General features: G+C 34.1%; 1 protein-coding gene across 1 annotated transcript; it reads left to right on the plus strand.

Moving 5' to 3' along the window:
* Positions 1 to 4,529: 4,529 nt before the first annotated feature.
* NIP5;1 (NOD26-like intrinsic protein 5;1) lies at positions 4,530 to 17,505 on the plus strand. Its single transcript, XM_006828700.4, has 4 exons — positions 4,530 to 4,785; positions 15,187 to 15,606; positions 15,711 to 15,772; positions 17,084 to 17,505. The coding sequence occupies exons 1-4, from the start codon at positions 4,612 to 4,614 to the stop codon at positions 17,274 to 17,276; spliced, it is 849 nt and encodes a 282-aa protein (XP_006828763.1). The 5' UTR covers positions 4,530 to 4,611; the 3' UTR covers positions 17,277 to 17,505.
* The last annotated feature ends 2,614 nt before the right edge of the window (positions 17,506 to 20,119 follow it).

Below are 20,119 nucleotides of genomic sequence, written 5' to 3' on the forward strand. Positions count from 1 at the left end.
GGAATTTGTGGGTTGCTGGGATGAGTTATTTTCACCACATTGTGGTTTTCGTTCTTATTGATATCACCCTACTAACACATTCAGAAAGCTAAAGTTTAAAACTATTTGAAAGAAACGGGTAGAGCCTGTCTTCTCCATTGAATTACCCAAAAATAAATAAAGTTCTTTTCACCGACTATGAAATCATACTTTGAGAGAGAAAGAGGGAGGGGAATGCTTGCAGAAGGTTCTTTTCACAGAGCATGAAGTCATGCTTGGAGTAGGAGGGCAGAATTGTTCTTCTTGAAAGGGACTCCCACTCTGGTTTGTTTCAAGACTTCCAGTGACATCCATTATCAATCTTTCCCTATACATGAAAAGGTTTCATGACACACTCTCAAGTGTTCAGCCACAGGCCAAAAAGTCATGGCCAAGAATCAGCAGAGAAAAAAAAGCAAAAGGCGACGAAATGAAAAGATGACATACCTAGGACCCTAGCCTAGTGCCCAGAGTCATAAGAAGCCACAACCCACCCTTTTCCCAATGTGCTTCTAAAGCCCCAATTGTTCCAATTAAATTGACCAGCCAACCATAGTTCCCCAATCTCTCTCTAAAATTCTCAATTATTATTATTTTTTTGGACAATAATTCTCAATTATTTTGATTCAAAGCGCTAAGAAATAGAAAATATTGAGTTAGGAAGGAGCCAAGAAACTGGACATTTAAGTTTAATACTTGTTTATCTACACGTATATCCATATCTACTAGTTCCCATATGAGGACAATTACTACTCGTACCTGTATGAATTAAATACAAGAGTTCATTTAATGATTTTTTTTAAAAAAGAATTAAACAGTAGAGAGAGAAAGAGGCGAGAGAAAAATGGAGCTTTCAATGGATGGGGTCCTGCAGGACCCAATGGGCCAATGTCCATTATTTTGTTTTTGGAGAGTCAGCGGTTTTCTCACTCTAAAATTTTTGTATTATTGGAGGTCTAGTGGACCAAGTGGGGTACCCCCAACATCAAAAGAAACCATAGAAATTGACAAAGACGAGAGCATGGAATCATGGCTTATTAGATTAAAAGAGTTCAGAAGCACTCCCATGCGCCTCTCATCACATCTTCCCTTTGTTTTGAGTACTTTTTTTTTTTAAATAAAGCGACGAGGAATAGAAGGTGGTGTAATTAAATATTTGGGATATTCTCCCCATGTGGGAAACCCTGGTTTCTTTTTCCCTGAGGGAAAATGGAGGGTGAAAGAGCAGAGGAGGTGTTAGAATCTCTAGTAGGTTGAGACTCTAGAGAGAGATTGGCTAGGACATCTAGTTGGTAGAGAGAGAATCTCTAGTAGTTAGAACGGCTGCCCTTTAAGGTAGAGAGAGAGAGGGAGCATCTCTTGCAGTAGAGAGAGAGAGCATTTCTCGAAGTAGAGAGAGAAGCTCTGGTCGTTTGAAGAACGGGTGCCTTTTAGGTTGAGAGAGAGAGAGAGAGAGAGAGAGAGAGAGACAAAGATCTCTTGAAGTCGATGCTTACTGGGTGAGATCTTGTAGAGAGAGAAATTTGATATTTGGGGTGGTCAGGGCAGACAGAGATGGAAAATGTGAAGATGTAAGGCGAAGAAGTCTGAAACCATGACGGATTTTGCCGCCGCGTAAATTGGGGAAATGGCTTTTATGGGCGCAAGTGGAGTGCGATCTCCAGGCCGCTTTTTAACAGGAACTATGGGAAATAAATGGCATCTGAGTGGGACTTAATATCGAAGGTGTCCCCTTTGTAAAATATCCTTCGCTGACGGTATCACACGCGTTTGCGATCACTCCGGGTGTTCAACTGTCGTTTTCAGGTGCGGGAGGACTGAGAGAACAAACAGATCTCTCTCTCTCTCTCTAAGTTGTAGGCATCTGATATTTGTACAAGGCACGCTACTTTTGTCCATGAGGCCTCCTTTTTAATGTTTCGACGATATTTCTGCTTCTCACACACCGACACTGTTCTACAATTCTAAACAATCCTTGAAATTTGCCTTTCTTCTGGCTTACCCTACTTAATTTCAAACGTCTTGAATCGCCGAGTTTTAGTCTCTATTCTGTGATTTATTTCTTAGATGTAGCCCAGTCCAGTTCGTTCTACTTCGAGAATTGCCTGTACAATGGGTTTATTCAGCGTTAAAAAAAGACAAACCGGCCAAGGCTCGGGCAGATAGCAGCCGATCTAAAAAGGCATTAAAAAATACAAAAAAAGTCCAACTAATGTGAAAAGTATATTTAAAGCATGATTAAATAAAGTATATTCAAATGTACTTGAAAAGTAGTGAAAAAATAGGTTTTAAAAAATCCATTGGTGCCCAAAGGTATTTTTGATTTTTTCTAAAAGATGGAAATATGTAAAAATAAATATTCATACAAAAAACACTTTCTAATTTTGCCAAAATGTAAAAAACGCATTACAAACAAATCTTTAATTTTTTTAAATTTTGTATTTTTTTATTTTTTATTTTAAAATATTTTGATGGACCACCAAAACCGGATCGACCAATGCCCCACTGCGGTTTGACCGGCTTGTTCCTAGTTGAGCCAACCGAGTTTGCAAACACCAAACCAAAAAATCAACTCCGAGCCGGAATCAATTTTATGAATACTGCTTTCAAGAGCATAAATTTGACAAAGGAACACCATTCGCTATCGAATTCTCTCTCTCTCTCTTCTATATTAACACACCTCAGCTATCGAATTAACTCACTCTCTCTGTTTCTCTATCCATCCAGTTTCTATCAATATCTGGTTTTTCATGCATAAATGCGTCTCGTGTTCTTCCAAGTCTGAATCTCATTGACCCATGGCACAGCCCCATTAATCATAAAGAGAATGGCTCTCTGCTTTTTGTAGCCTAAAAAGCGTGACCGTCGATCTGGATTTACATATATTATGCTCCCTTGGAGTATACTATACATTGCTCCCTTGAGCAGAATATTTATGTGGGAGTTTTTTTTATTTCGAATTTCAGGACCTATTTTAATTATAACTGCATAATTATTTTAAAAGAATTGAACTTTAAATTATTGAATATCATTCTTTTTAAAAATTAGATGGTTTGGGATGCTTTTTTTTTTTTAAATGCAAATAGAAGGTGAAAGTTAATTATGATTATTGTAAAAAGAATTGGATTTTGAATTCTTGAAGATCATCCTCCAAAACTTGGATGGTTCTAGTGTAATTTTGGCATGCCATTTTTAGGAACATAGAAGGTGAAAGTTTTTTATTTTTATTTGCTCATTGCCATTCTAGAGGTCATATCCCCAAATTTTGAGATCTAAAAAAAATATACCTAATCCAAGTTTGGCATATATGAGTAAATAGATAGTGTACTCCCGCGGGTGTAAGAAATGTTTTGACTTTATGGCTTTCATATTTTCCACACGTTTCAAGGAGGGAAGATTAATTGGTTAGGAATTCAATGGAATATTACTCATTTCGAAAATATAAATGTCAAGGGTATTTTGGGCACTTCCTTGAAAGTACAGGCTATTTCGTATATTTCGATTCTAGGACGGGGGTAGTTTGGCAAATGTGTTCGCATTTGTTAATTCGGGTCATACGTGGTTTAATTTCACCTTTTCCTCGGTTAGTTTATGCATTTTTGTGATGCAATTAGCTATGCTCTAAAGGCATTGACCTTATGCTTTTATTTTTAATTTTTTAATAATTAAAGTATTTTAAATAAACTTTTTCCATTTTAATTGTCTTCTTTTTAATTTTTCCTCTCTCTATACATATTCACTCCATGCTCTTATTTCCCTGCCCCTTCTCTCTCTTGAGCACTCTTGACTTCTGTCTCTCCCTTTCTCATTGCCTCATTCTCTTTCTCTCTCTAGCTTTCTCTGAAGCTGTATTGGATCTAAAAGTGGTTTTGCAGGCGCCGGATGCCGGTCTTGTTGCAGAGGAAAAGTGGGTTTTGATCTACAGTCTCATCAAAATCTGGTATTGGCATTAGCGAAAGGCAGTTTCCAATCTCAAGCTCAAATCCTTTCTCTCTCTAAAATTTACCAGAAAATCCTTTGGCCTCAAGCATTCTTCCGGTTTGTTAGCTCTGTGAGTCTGGATAAGTCCGTCATTATTCCTTAAGAAAACCTTTACAAAAGCCCTGCAAGCATCTAATTTTGCTTCTCATTAGCCTGGAATCCAGAAAAAAAAAACCAAAAAAAAGAAGTATTTGTCAAAAATATTTCCATAATATCACTAGCATTTGTAGATAGTTAACCTGGCTTGGGTCATTCTCTCTCTTCCGTAGAAAAAACTTTATAAAAACCATCAAATCATGTAATTTTCGGTTTCATTCCCACCCCACAAAACAAAAAAAAACTAATTTTTTTTTTTCTTCAAAACTTATTTATTGCAAGTTGTAAACTTTAAAATTGTAGAAGGGCTGGCTAGAGTTCAATCATCAGTGTAGAAAAGCCTTTAGAAAAGCCTGAAAATCATGTAACTTGTTCTTCTTCTTCTTTCCGTTAAACCCCATAAAAAAAAAACCAAAAAAAGAGAGTGAAAATCCCAAAAAAAAGAAAAAAAGAAAATAAGCTCTTCTTTCAGTTTTTTTAGTAGTTAGAAGAAAAGAAACAAAAAAAAAAAAACCGATGCCTGAGTCGGAGAACGTGACACCGGCCGTGTCGGCACCGGCGACACCGGGTACGCCGGGGGCGCCGCTGTTCTCGTCAGTGAGGATCGACTCTCTCTCCTACGAGCGCAAGCATTGTGGGCCAACCTGCTTCCACGACTTCCCCAAGCCCGATGTCTCTCTCACCCGCAAGGTTAGTTACTTATCTCTCTTTCTCTCTCTAGATTAACCCTCTCTTTCTCTGTCTCTCTCTAGATTACCCTCTCTCTCTACTCAGTTGACTTAATGCTATACGAGCCTCTCACTCTTCTATCTTCACCTCAGTACTGGTTGCCCTTTTTGGTCTTGAGTGCGTGTACTATTCCTCTGCAGGAGCATACTATAGATGCACTTCCTCAGTCAAATGAGGAGGGTTTATGTAGTATGAAATTGAAAACGATTAAAGAATCACTAGATTACATTCAAAAGAAAAAAAAAAATTAGATTTTTTAGTTTTTTTGATATTTAGATCTTCTTTCAAAAATTGATCGATTCTATCAATTTTGTATTTTAGGACAAAGAGTTGAATTATGAGACTGTTTTTATCAATTTTGTTTTTTTAGTAGACAAATTATGAGACTGTTTTTTTGTGAGGTCAAGTCTATAGGTGAAGAGAACACATCCACAAAATTTGAGATCCTACAATTAGAGTTATGTGGGGTCCTATCCGGAGTAAATATCTATAAAATCTGTTGGCTTCAGTTTTTAATATTTGCTGCTTGATGTTACTGTCCCCGAAGGCCAAAATTCACAGGGTCTTTCCCTCTCTAAAATTCGTGCTGCACTGTCACTTTCTCTCTCTAATTCGGGCTTGGGCTGATTGCTTGAGGTAGTGATAATCGCAAAACGGCCCGAGTTCTAATTCTATACGTTAACTATAAAAAGATTTTCTCCCTCAACGTAGGAGTATATACTTACTATAACAACGCCTCTCTCTCTCTACCCATGATTGACAATCCCGCCTAGAAGTTGCTACTTTGTCGAGTTACTCGGGCGGGCTTGGGCCCTGATGAGCCTGAATTTGGGTGTTCAACTTAAGGATATTAAAAAATTCAAAAGAATAATATATAATTCTTAACAATAAGGAATTTTTCGAGAATAGGTTTTCATTCCCATTGACACATTTGAAAGCAACTAATTATTTTAAAAAATGGATAGGGCCCATATTCCCAACTGATCTATCCAAAAAAGCTGTAATCCCCACCCAAAAACAAAACCAATAGTAAATATTTTTGGGATACATCTTTAATTGTATTTTTTTATCGTTTTGGCAAAAATTGGAAAGTATTTTGACTATAAATACTTATTTTTATAATTTCTTATTTTTTTAATTATTTAAAAAATACCCCAATTAGAAGTTTATTTTTTTAAATCTATTTTATTTCTACTTTTTTTAACATCATTTTGAAGTGTTTTGCTTATCTTACTTTGAATATGTATTTCATAATTTTTTTGGATTTTTTTAAATTTTTATTTTATTAGCTTATTTTTTATTGCTACAGTACTCAAACTAATAAGTCAGTTACTTGGATTCGGTCCGAGTAATGGACTCGGCCCTGTACTGATTACTCGGCCCGAGTCACACTTCTAATACTGCTCTCTACGTATTACATGTGCGTGCCTTTGTATGTGAGGGGGTATACGTGCCTCTCTCCTCCATAATTGACTTAAAAAATCTCTAGTCTATAATTTTTGACAAAAAAACAAACCTTTACAGATACTATTATTCCTAGCTGGGAAATTTATCATAGTACATGTTGGTTGAATATTATGCATTTGTAACTATTTGAAGTACCTATTGATGGATATTTTGAAATAAAATCTAAATTATATGGGTAAAGTATTAAACAATTTCTCTCTCATAAGTATTTTGATAAGTTTTCGGTAAGGACGTGTATGCTCCATGCATATGTTTCGTATCATGCACATTTTATTTGAACGTAAAGCTTTTTGCATTTCATTCCATACACGTTATGTGTGTTTGCTAATTGTGTGTATGATTTTCATAAGATGAGATGGAATAGCACCTACGTGATGCAGATGTTTTTCAATGGTCCATATTGAACTTACTACCATCCAATAGCCCAAAAAGCGTTTCGTATTTTATTTTTTGTTTCTTTTTAAAATAATATTTATCTAAAAAAGTTGAGATATAGATGAATTTTATGTGATGCATAAAATAAAAATATTTTTAATACAAAGTTGACCAAAATACCCCTTAAACAATCTAAAAAGTATTTGGGTCAACTATTGATGTGAAACATATTTTTTGTTTTTATTGGGGATGAGGTTTTTATAAAGCATAGGTTTTATGAACACAAAATAAAACCTCATCTCAAATCCTCATATGAAAAGCACTTTCGGCAACAAAAAACTCCATAATGGCTTTAAAATTAATTTCAACACCGACAATAAAATTTGAAACTCAATAAATGACACAGATCTTGCGGATTTATGAGCACTTGTTTTTAAGATGAAACACATGGTCTAGATAATTTGTTACAATATGTATTATTTTTAGAGTTTGAAAATTTTATTTATTTATTTCATAACTGTTTAAGCCAAAATGATTGATGTAAAGTTTTTTTGAATTGTTATTTTCGATGAATTATGAGGTGACGATTTATTTAATTTATTATTTTATTTTTATTTTATAATCTTATAAAAATACATCTATTTCTAAATTTTAAATAAATATTATTTTAAATAAAAATAAAAAATAATTTCTAAATTTTAAATAAACATTATTTTAAATAAAAATAAAAAATAAAAAATAGTCATTGGATGTGGACATATTTAACATGATGTCCTGAACCATTGAAAAGGGTGCCTTCTACGTTCCCTATCATGAAGTTTGTTTATGTAAATTAAGCTTTAGATAATCCGGGCTCATTTAATGCATTGACTCGAGTGCTCAATAATAACTTTTATAGTGACTTCTAGTGCATATTTTTCACTTTTCTTTGACATCTTTCTATAAAGCAAATTTATTATACAAATAGATAATTTTCATTAATGTTTACGCTAAATGGTAGTAGTTTGTCCTTTAATAGAGAACTTCAATTTTGTCCCTAATGCGTAACATATATGTACGGTTGAAAAGCCGACTTCAATTTAATATAGAAGGCAAGGATATTTACGGATAAGGTTTGTATCAGGGCATAGCTTTATGAAAACAAAATATATGAAAACAAAATAAAAGCCCCACCTCAAATCATCGTTCATAAAGGACTTTCGGAATCAATTATCAATACCTACAATAAAATTTGAAACTAAAAAAATGATAAAATATGTGGATATGTGAATACTTGTTTTTAAGGTAAAATAAACGGTTTATTGTTATAATATATACTTTTTTTAGAGCAATAAATCCTTTTTTATTTTTACAACCATAATGCTCAAGTTGAGATGACCAATTTAAAGGTTTTTCAATGCTTGACTTGTAATTTTCGATGAGTTATGAGGTGAGGATTTACTTATTTTGATAAAGCTGCAGCCCTATTTAACCATTTTCCTTTAGGTATTAATTAAATTAAGACCTTACAAACTTCATTTGACTACGTTGTATGCTACATACAGAGGGTGCTATAAGTTTGGTTAACCAATTCTTTTATTTTATTTTTACTTTTAAATAAAGGATCGCTCAGATAATGCAACAACTTATGAAAATACAGTATCTTATAGTCGATTAATAAATGATCTGTATAAGAGTTAGTTGCTTCTTAATTGAAAAATACCTGCACAAATAGCTAGATACAATCTAAATTCTTTTTACATGATTTCCAATGAAATCATAAAATGTATGCTACATACATAGGGTGCTATAAGTTTGATTAACCAATTACTATTTTTTACTTTTAAATAAAAGAAATAAGAAGGAAAATGAAAATCTATGAGAATATTATTTACCCCTTTGGACATAATTTGAACAAGTTTCTTCAACTATTTCTAATCCCTTGTAGTTTCATATACCACATACATGTAAATAGTGTTTCTTCGGAGCTTCTATGGAAAGTTTACCATCCAGGATTGGATAGGACACTACGGAGTTTGGTATGGTTAAAACCGTTCAAATCACCAATCGAATTGGTCGGACTGAAATTTGAGATTAAAAAAGAAGAAAATAAAATAAAAAATATATAAAAATAATAATATATATATATATATAATAATTTTAAAATATAAAATTATCTACTTTAACCCGTTGAAACAGTTGGTCTGATCAAAAATTAATTGTAACGTATTTTCGATCAAATCTAATTTTTACTTCCGACCGCGCAGGTCGAGTCATTCGGTTTGTTCTTTATAACTCTGATCCCAAAAAAAGGTCTCATGCGCATCGTCGTCATCGCGAATGAATACAATAATAATGTCTTATTATGTCAGCTCTCTAAACATCCGTTATGCTACAAGTTTGACAAGGTCCCGCATGCGAATAGCTGACGGTGATCATTCGATTCATCTAAGATGAACGGTTTAGAAGTGAACCTCAGCTGATAATTTTAATGAGATGCATGACGCAGTGCTTATTGAAGTGGGAACGTTGTTATACATGCGTCGGTGAACGTAACTCACTATATTATATACTTTCGCCTCAGTTTATAGCCGTTTTATATTATTTTTAACAATTTTAAAAGTATTCCTAATATTTTAATTTCCGCCTGCAAAAATAATCATGGTATTTTATCTATGGGAAAAATTCAAAGGAGGTTCTATTCAAATGTGGTTCTTTCAAAAATCTGTCTTATAGTTCACATATTCTAAGTGATTTTGTATGTCTTCTGGTTTTAGCTCCAGATTTTGTTGCTAACAAATAGTTCAGGTATGTAGATATGTAAAGAATTAAAAAGAATTATAATGGCTGGCCCAAAAAGAATGTTTAAAATAACTCGTTTTTGAAATTCATAATCATTATTTTTAGATTCATGGTTTTGGTGGTCGAGATTACTAACTTTTAAAATGTAGGAATGTATACTATAATACTACTTATATTTTGGTATAAGGTGGTTACAATAACTCTTACTATCAGATGTATGATTTGACAACTGCTGGTTGAAGAATTTTGTGAGAGAGAGGACCTCATTGAGAAAATAATTATGCCCCACACTAATCTTGTGGTGGTTCTTTCAGTGTATATATAATAATGTAATATACGTTTTCCTATCTTATCATATGCAATATACGTTTTCCTATCTTGTTACTTTTTTATCTTTCTTATGTTGTTACAATTTTTGAATTGTCTTTCTATTACTCTTCCTCAAACTTAGCTTGTAGTAATAGAAAGACAATTCAAAAACTATAACAAGATAGGAAAGTAACAAGATAGAAACGATTTTACTTTGGATATAGAAATGAATTTAATGTAAGAAGTTGAGACTTGGAACGATGATACTTTGATACCATGAAGAATTTTTAGAGAGAGAAAGGAACTCTTTGCAAAAATAATTATGCCCCACACTAATCTTATGGTGGTACTTTCATTGTATATATAATAATAGACTAATGACATCATGAGACCCCAAAAGATCACCATTAAATTTTGACACAGATCTTTAGAAAATTTATTATATGGGTGGGAGACTTGGATGAATGAGTTTATTGATAACTTTTCTATAGATATGTGTCAAAATTTAATGATGATCATTTGGAGTCCTGCTCATATGGGTGTGGGAGGGTCTTATAGTATCATTACTCATAATAATATAATGATGTAATATATACATTTATATCTTGTCATATGCAATATACACTATCTTATCTTGGCATATGAAATATACACTTTCCTATCTTATTACTTTCCTGTCTTGCTTATCTTGTTACCATTTATGAATTGTCTTTCTATTATGGGTTTGTTACAAAGTTGGAGAAAGCTTTTATAAATTTTGAATTATGCTCTTAAATCTAAATATTTTAAAATTAGTCAGATTTAGACATAGTATATAGAATGTAATTTTAGTAATAATAGGAGTAGAGACGATGAAGTAGTTAAGATTGATGGTAAAAAAAACCAAAAGAGCGCACTTTCGATATCTTAGATTGATAATCAAGGAAAGTAGAGAGATTTATGAAGATATTGCATATAGAATTAGAGCTGGGTGGAGATGTGCGACCGGAGTTGTATGTTATAGTCGTATACCAATAAAGCTGAAGGGCAAGTTCTATAGGATAAATGTGGGACCATCTTTGCTTTATGGGCTAGAATGTTGGGTAGTCAAGAAACAACATACTCATAGAATGAGTGTAGTAGAGATGGATGAGTGGCATGGCAAGGAATAAAATTTGAAATAAATACATTTAGGAGAATTTAGGTGTTACCCCAACATGCAATAAGATGAGAGAGAGTAGGCTTTAGTGAACTGGTTTTATGTTGTGCAGACTCAATACAACACCTATTAAGAGATGTGAGTTAGTTCAAGTGGAAGGTTAAAAAGGACAAGGGGTAGGCTTAAGAGGACATGGTTGGAAGTAGTTAAAAAAGATATGGGGATTCATGATGTCAGTGAGGGTATGATCTTCAATAGAGCAGAATGATAGAACAAGATTTGTGTAGTTGACTCCAATTAATTAAAAAATGGCTCTGATGATGATGAAAGAAGTTAGTGGAACACTCATAGCCGTCCCATTTCACATCTAGCAACTAACAACAATTGTGATCACCATGTTTCAAAAGTGAACAGTCTAAGATGGATTTAAGATAGTCATTTTGATAGTCGTTTCCATTGACATGCTAAAATTCTAACTTTTATTTGTCAATATACCCATAAAATATTATTTATTTAATATACCCATAAAATATTATTTATTTAACAATTTACCCAATTGCAATTATTCCAAGTCACTATCTTATGTCTTATGTATTTTGAGGTTAAATTATAGGATATCGGTTAAATAGTTCATATCTCCAGGGAATTTAGATTTCCCTTTATTCATTCACTTTTAGATTTTTATGAGCACATAAGTGCACTGGGATCTGAACCACCCATTTGAGAAGGAACCTCATCTTAACCCTTCATGGGAGCGAATATGGTGCTGTTGATGACGCTCATGGAAACGGTATGGTCATAGGGCTTATCGCCATCCCTTCCACGGGTGGACGGTAATCTGTATCCATCAGCTACTAATGCAACAAATTTTCTCTTTCAAGAAAAAAATTAATGCCCCCAAATTTTGTCTATTGATTGACCACGATTAGCCATTCCTGGACGATATTTAGATCCAAGCATCTTTTAGTGACTCATGGTGTTCCTTAGATTTTATTATGGATGTTGCATATAAGTAATTTTTGTGAGTTACATAATTTTGTAACTTTGCCTTAAAAATAGAAAAGAAAAAAAAAAAGAAAAAAAAAAAGGAAAAAAAAAATTACATAAAGAGACCTTTAGTTCTAGTACAAGGAGGTCACAATTATAGATATCTATTGGATTTTAAATCGAGTGGTTGTGAGTGTATCATTGCCTAGACTTAAAGTTGAAAAATAAAAAAAATTACTAAACTTCATGACACCTAAACCATCTAATTGACATCTAATGATTATAAGTAATTGTGACCTTGTAATAAAGATATGCAGTCTCATAATGTACAATCCAAAAAATAAAATGGTAGTATGGTGTACATTCTAATTCTTATTGTATGTATACTGCTCTATAATGCACTCTCGAAAAATAGTAAACGCGTGCTATATGTCTATTATATTTCCTAAAGGTGTAATTTATATAAGGTGGATTTCAACAACGTCTATTTTTATTAGATGGTGTAAATTTGATATGTCTTTTATAATAACATCAACAAATAACACATTTTATAATCATGAAAAAATCTATATCTTCTAAGATACAATGAATGTTACATATCATTCCAAGGTTGCAACCTTATATAAACATTTTTCCTATTCAAATTACAATTGTACCCTCCCTATTCCTAGCTGAGCATATGGGGCCCTAGGCCATAAGCGTTGAAAAGTAAAAGAAGAAAACAAAAGACTGAATTGTCTCAGCGGAGGTTGCGAAATTGGGTCGGCTACTCTTTTTTCCAACCGTGTGTCATAGGGTGTCAAATCCATCAACCCAGGGGTGTCCCACTTTTTGTCCAATTGATGCCTAATTCGTGTCCTATTCCTTTGTCCTTGAATACTCCCGTGTCCCCAGTTAAAAAAATCGTCAGGCCCGCTCAGAATTGAAGCGGTACTAGTTTTGATACGAAACACCTCAATAGTTTCAGGGTCCTAAAGTTCTCACATCTCTTTTCAGCTTTTTATATGTTAAGGGCAAACTTTATATGTTTTTTCTACAATTTTACTTTGATCCAAACCTCCATTCAGAATGCAGGGTTAAGATTACCTTAATCACAATATTATATCTCTATACCATTATATTTGTAATTTTTGTATAAACTATTTTGACACCAAATTTTGGATGTCCAATCCTCTATTAACCTCGTACTAACGAAAAATATAAATTTTTTAATAAAATAGAATAACCAAAATACCTTTGAATATTTTAAAAGGAATTTTGGTCATTATATTTTATCAATAGATAATTTTTAATATTTTTTATATGTGCGCCCCAATGAGAAGATAGGACGTACCAAATTTCATGTTCATACAATTTGTATAAAAATAAAATAAAATAAAATACTTTGAAACGTTGGATCTAAGATCAAGTGGTGAGTGGCTCTCTTGATCAAAATTGGCCAGTTGGATGGTAGGGAAAGCATAGATCTTCTATGTTGTAGGGGAAGTATAGAAACCTTTCTCATCTTTTAATATATAAAGATTGAGAGAACCAACGAGCTAGCTTAGTCGATTTCAGTGACTGATCCAACCCACCTGTTTGATATTTAAAGCATTGTAGTCATCTAGTTTATACCTGCAAGTATAGCTTCATTTGTGTTAAATATTGTGATGCTATTTTTATCCATTTTTTGTTATGTTAATTAGCTTCACCAGTGATTTAAAAAATGCCGGGTTGGCACATAATCGCTTGGTCCGATTTGAGAATCGATCACCGTGTGCTGGTTTTTTTAATATATAGGAAATCGCTTGGGTTTAGAAGAGAACCAGCGATTTGCTATAGTAAAACGTCATTTTGTAGCAGTAAAAAATACCGATTCAAACCGGTTTTTTATTGGTTCACTATTTTTACATGTGTTTTTCACTGGTTCACTATCATTAAAATGGCAATTCGAATCGCTGATTCACCGATCCGAACTGGTGTTTACAATGCCTGATCCTAATCACCCATCTATATTTTAAATTACTATCTTTTACAAATACTTCAATCTCTCCTACGCTCACCCAGTCAGGCCTTTGAAAGGAATGATATTGAGCTATTATGTTCAGATTGCGTTGTACAATGACTTATCAAAACCGTCCAACTAGTTTAGGTCCTTTAGGGACGGTACAAAAAAGTGTTGGACAGTGGATTTCCCAGGGGCATAATACGTTGCCTTTTTTTGTACGATAACCTGCTTCTTCATAACGGCAGATTTGACCCTTTTCATTTTTTTGAAATATTAACCACTCTTTTCTTTTTTTTTAATTTCAAAATTGATGTATAAAAGTATGAATGATCTTTCTACATTGTATGGTTTATATAAGGTGGCAGCCTACTATGGAAGTAACATTTTGTTTGTACATTGTTTATTTTAGTTGAACTGTGAAATTTTAATATTATTTTAAGATAATATAAATAAATAATATGTCTTTTAATTTACACCGTTCAAATAAAATGTTAGCTTTATTTAAAGTAAGGCTGTAACTTTATATAAACTTTATCCTTACAAACATAGATAATTAGGCTGCACAAAAATTAGAGCCACACAACCACTAGTGGGTTTTGTCAAAGCATCAGCCCCCAAATTAGTTTTTCCACAAAAATGAATTCTGCTTGCATAGGGTTAGATGTTTAATATAGAGCATGTAAAAAATGTACATATGTCTTAATTGCAATGTTTGTGTTCTTCAATTCCACTATTAAATTTGGTTTAGGCCTCTTGTCTTAGATGTTGAGGCGCAAGGCCTATAAGACAAAGTCTCTAGTTTATAATCCTATCAAACCTACTCGTAAAGAGGAAAATAAATAGATAAGTAAATAAATAAAAAGAAGAGAGAGAGTGAAAGAGAGAGAAAAAAAGGGGGAAAGGAATCCTCCCATACATTTCACTTTACACTATTTTTGGATCTTTTAAGCTTCCTAGAGTGTTTTCTCATGCTTAGAGTTATTTGTGTCAACAATATATTTGAAGACTATAGGAATGGCTTTTAGGCATGAGCGGGAAAGTGCTACATCGTGACGTCTAGAGTTCTATTTCTTATAAAGTTTTAGGCTAACATTAAAAAAATTTATAATCTAGAACTATAAATCTAGGCCAAAAGCACCCATATATCCTAGATTCCATACTGAGATGTATCACTTCAATCTAGCCAACCATATCAAGTGAATATCTAACAATCTAAGAAACAAGGCAACATGCCCATTAATCAACTCTAGCTAATTTTAAGCTCCTGATTCTCCCAACTATTTCCTAATCTACTTTCCAACCATTGCCATTTGATCAGTTGGGTGCCGAGTTCGTTGGAACCTTTATCCTCATCTTCGGTGCCACTGCCGGCCCAATCGTGAATCAAAAGTATATTGGCGCCGAGACCCTTATTGGCAATGCAGCATGTGCAGGTTTAGCTGTGATGATAGTCATTTTGTCAACTGGCCACATCTCTGGTGCCCATCTCAATCCGTCGATCACAATCTCTTTCGCATTGCTTCGTCACTTTCCATGGTCCCAAGTCCCTACCTATATACTGGCTCAAGTCTCAGCTTCCATTTGTGCCTCTTTTGTGCTGAAAGGTGCCTTCCATCCCTTCATGTCTGGGGGGGTTACCGTCCCTTCAGGAAGTGACTGGCAAGCATTCATACTCGAGTTCGTCATATCCTTCAACCTCATGTTCGTTGTCACTGCTGTAGCAACTGATACTCGAGCTGTGAGTAATGCCAGTTCATGAATCTTACTTTTATTTTTATATTTCTTGAGTGTTTTCCTTTTTGAAAGTAAACTTTTCGGGTTCTTGCCTCTTCGATTTTTAAGGTGGGGGAGTTGGCGGGAATTGCAGTCGGAGCCACCGTGATGCTCAACATACTGGTGGCCGGGTGAGTTAAACATAGACCGTTTGCCTTTTTCTTTGAGTTTTTTCAATTTCATATCCTTTTATGCTTAACATGGTGACGGAAAGGAATTCTCTGTGAAATGAATGTAAAAGAGAACATGTTGACGTTCAGATTTATCAGTATAGGAACTTACCCATTTTATTGCAGTTTAGCTTGAAATTTGGATGAGATGGGTATTGAAAAATGATAGAAGCTTGATAAATGGCTCAATTTTGGGGGATTTTTTTAGTCTTCAATCTAGAATTTTGAGAGAACGTGAAAATATCAGTTATCTAACAACACCTTTGATTAGAAAACAATTAAACCTTGAAATATTACAATATGTCAATACAATGACCAATTTATGGTCGGTAATCACTTTAATGGCGAGAAACATATGCAGGCCATCGCAAACATGCAAAGTAAATAATGAACCTAATCCACTAGAGCATCTTATATTTTTGGGTTGCCCCTACGCGAGTCTGCTAATTTAGATCTCATTCTCAAATGCATGACCCTAAAGCCATAAATTCAGTTCCGATCGTTTCATTTTAGCCATTGATTCATATTTTCTTAGGCTCCCTTAAAGTCCCACTTTGCACAAAATGTGAGGCTAGAGAAACATGAATTGTACAAAATGAAAATGATCAGAAGATCCGGCAGCACCTTCTAAGCCCATCCTTCCCAATTCAACTGGTGTTTGTAAAGACCTCCAATTCAAACCCTACTAGTGGACGTCAAATAGCGTTTGGTTGGACTGCTAGCCTAGGTACTGCGGCTGGTAAGTGGTAACCCTTTTAGTCTTATTTTTAAGTAATTTCTTTTGTTTTATTTACTCGTTCATTTATAACAGCCATTGTAACCATTATAACCTACAATAGGGGCTGTTATAGCATGCCCCATAGGTAGGAAGATGATTTATGAGCCGACCAGCCTATAGCACAATATAGGCATGGTAGGAAGATGATCTACGAGCCGACCGGCCTATAACACAATATAGGCATGAGGGCCAAGATTGAAATAGGGCCAAGACTGAATACCTAGATGAGACCTGCATGTATGTAAATTTTTGAGGTCCGTCCTAATTTTGATAAGAGTCGGATCTGGGCTGTCAAAATGTAGCACATTAGCTGACTCTCATAATTAAGCAAGAACTATACCAAAGAACTGGTATAATTTGATTGTTGACATGGTATAGATATGAAATGACAACTCTTATTTTTCTTTCCTTTCTTGATTCATCAATCTCTATCCCATACTTTCTTTGTGCATTTGAGATGTGATGGCAAAGTTGACTTTTCTATTCTTTCACAGAATGGGAAGTGGAGGTTCCATGAACCCGGTCCGAACCCTGGGGCCCGCCATTGCTGCTGGCAATTACAAAGCAATATGGATCTACATGGTAGCCCCCACTCTTGGGGCCATTACTGGGGCCGCCATCTACACATTTGTGCGTCTCAGAGGGGAGGATGGGGAGACACCAAGGCCTCGGAGCTTCCGTCGCTAGACACGTGTCTATCAATGGGACCCATGCTTTGGTAGTGATGCCATGTTATGCATGAAACTCTGCAAATCAATGACTCTTGTCTGAGTGTGTGATTGTTGTTTGGCTTTATAGGCTCTTGGAGCTTTTTATGTTTAAGGTGATGTTTGGCGTGAAGACATAACATTATTACTAAGGTTTAGAGTGATGTTTGTGTGCAAGTGATAGTGAAAATAAATGTTCTTGTCGTGTATAGTGATGGCCTTTTCTTGTAAATTTTACAGTGTTTGTGTGTGTCGAAAGTGAAAAGCAAGGATTAAAGTAATTGGCATGGTTATCAATGTTTCTACAGGTTATCGAACTAGCGAGGAGTATAGTTTAATCAAAACGGGCGTGATTGCTTGTGAAACCGGTTCAATCAGTTTTAGAAAAAAATAAAAAAAATAAAAAATAACATTTTAAAATATGAAATATATCAATAGAAGTTTTTCAACTTTGTTGAGCATGTCAAATTGCGTTGTCCGACTAATCAAAATCAGCTAAATAATGATTTTGATTAGTTTTCGACAAGTGTTCACAAATTCGGCTGGTTGAACTCAGAACTGGCCGGTTAGATCGGAGCCGACTGGTTAGATCGGAACCGGGCACTAACTGATTCCGAATTTAGTCAGTTTTGGTGATCTGGCCAGGTATTTTAAAAAAATTCAAATAAAATTATATAAAATCATAAAAATATAAGGGATTTATTTATAATGCGTTTTTAATGTTTTTATCATTTTGGCAAAGGTTGGAAAGCGTTTGGGCGATGAATACTTATTTTCACATTTTCCCTTTTTTTAGATAATTTCAAAAATATCCTTAGGCACAAATTGATTTTTTTAAATATATTTTTTCCACTAATTTTCAACTTTATTTAGAAGTGCTTTGTTAATCATGCTTTAAATATACTTTTCATAATTTTTTTAGATTTTGTTTTGTACTTTTTTTTTTTTTTAACATTTTTTTTACCTGCTAGGAGTTGCCCGGTTAGGTAGGTTGAACCGGCCGGTTTACCAGTTACTTGGAACCGGCCTTTGGCTAGTTTTCGAGAGCCGTTCGATTTTCGAACACTATTTTTAATCAATATGAGCTTTTGTGTTAGACTAGACTGGCTATGGCATCGGTTCACGATCAGACCAGTTAGACCACCTTGATATATATGGTAATTGGTGTGTTTATTGTTAGCAAGTTTTATGGCTACTTATTATTATTATTATTTCTCATTTAATTAATGAAAAATTAGAATTATAAGATTTAACTTTTTGGTTTTTTTATTTTTTGAGTAATTCAGTGGGAATGACGAACCCCTACTCGTTTTTTAAATCATTAATGATTTTTTGAAGGCGTTAGATAATGAAAGCCTAGACCTTAACTGGGACCACTAAGACCCCAACCCATTCTTAACTCTTTGTTTAACATGTCGTGGCAACTAAATAACCCAGGTAACTGCCTTCGGAAACTCTCCAATAAAAAGTTAACTAGGAAAACTGAATTGTTTTCATTTTATCCTAAGGTTTTACAATGCAACACGGAACAACCAAGAGTGAGAAGAAGGAAAACGAAAATACTATGGCTACGTACAATGTGTTTCTTCCAACCCTTTTGATTTGGAAAGCCTTCCATGTATCTTTGCCCACATAATTCATATATATGTTTGGTGAGTATGGCCATTAAAAGCTTTATGAGTATTTATAATAAAAAAAATATTTTGATATAATGGAACACGAATTCAGTAGAAGTGCGGTTCCTAATAGATTATGCTAAGCAAATGTCAGCAAATAACATTTGCTAATACCGAATTGAGCTTTACGAACTAAGCTAGTTGTTTGAAAAAAACCTATTTTACCTGGGTATAAAAAACTATCCGATAAGGTTCTAATAGGTCATCCCTTAATGAGGTAGGAGTATGCCTGGATGAGTGAGCCGAGAGACTATGTGACCATTATATGTGATGATGACATTCAGAGATGGGGGCAAAGCCTTGTTTTGAAAAAGCGAACTACCTTTTAGGGTGAAGTTTATGCATGTGCGAGAGATACCCCTATGCGCCATAGGAGCTGTGGTCATATCAGGTCTAGGTGACCTTGATACGTCTCTAGGGAAGAACTTGAAATCCACAAATTGGGATTACGACACATTGGCTCATTGGCCAGACTTTGGTGAGCCACTAATGAGCCCCTGCATGGATTGTGGGTTATAGAAAATATTGGGTCGGTTTAATATAGCAAGTATGGACCGTAATCCACAATTGAAGGTGAAAGGCCCCAATGTTTATTGAATTAGTTCCTAGACCATATGGATTCTTTTCCCATCTAATGAAATTAATTATGCTTGTTTTATGATATATATGATTTTAGAATTATTATATAAATTTTCTAGATATCTGGATATTTTATTTATCGAATTTGAATTTATAAAAATAGAGATATTGATTTTACATTGATTTAAATATTCAAATAAATTCTAAAATTCTTCTATTGAGTTTTAAAAAAATATTTAAAATTACATAGGGGCCCATTGTGCACATATGCCTACTATAGCCTAGGTGGTGGGGCCCAAGAGATCCTCTCATGGGTGGCATGCCCCACCCATTTAGGGGCTTTCTATTTTTATTGTGATAAGTGACTTTGGCTTGAAGACCAAGTTGTTATGTATTTTGGAAAGCTATTGGCTTGAGGAAGTTTTGAATAGATTTTTGGAAAGCATGAGAAGGCTAGTACATTATTTTGGTATGCACAATATTATATTTGAAATTATTTTATTTATTTTCTATTGATGGAAAAATAGTTTAGGAAATGGGAATAAAGGTTCTAGTATCTTCTATGATA

This window comes from Amborella trichopoda, chromosome 9 (assembly GCF_054954075.1).
Source record: "Amborella trichopoda isolate Santa Cruz 75 chromosome 9, AtrichopodaSantaCruz75HAP2 v2.0, whole genome shotgun sequence".
Classification (NCBI taxonomy): domain Eukaryota; kingdom Viridiplantae; phylum Streptophyta; class Magnoliopsida; order Amborellales; family Amborellaceae; genus Amborella; species Amborella trichopoda.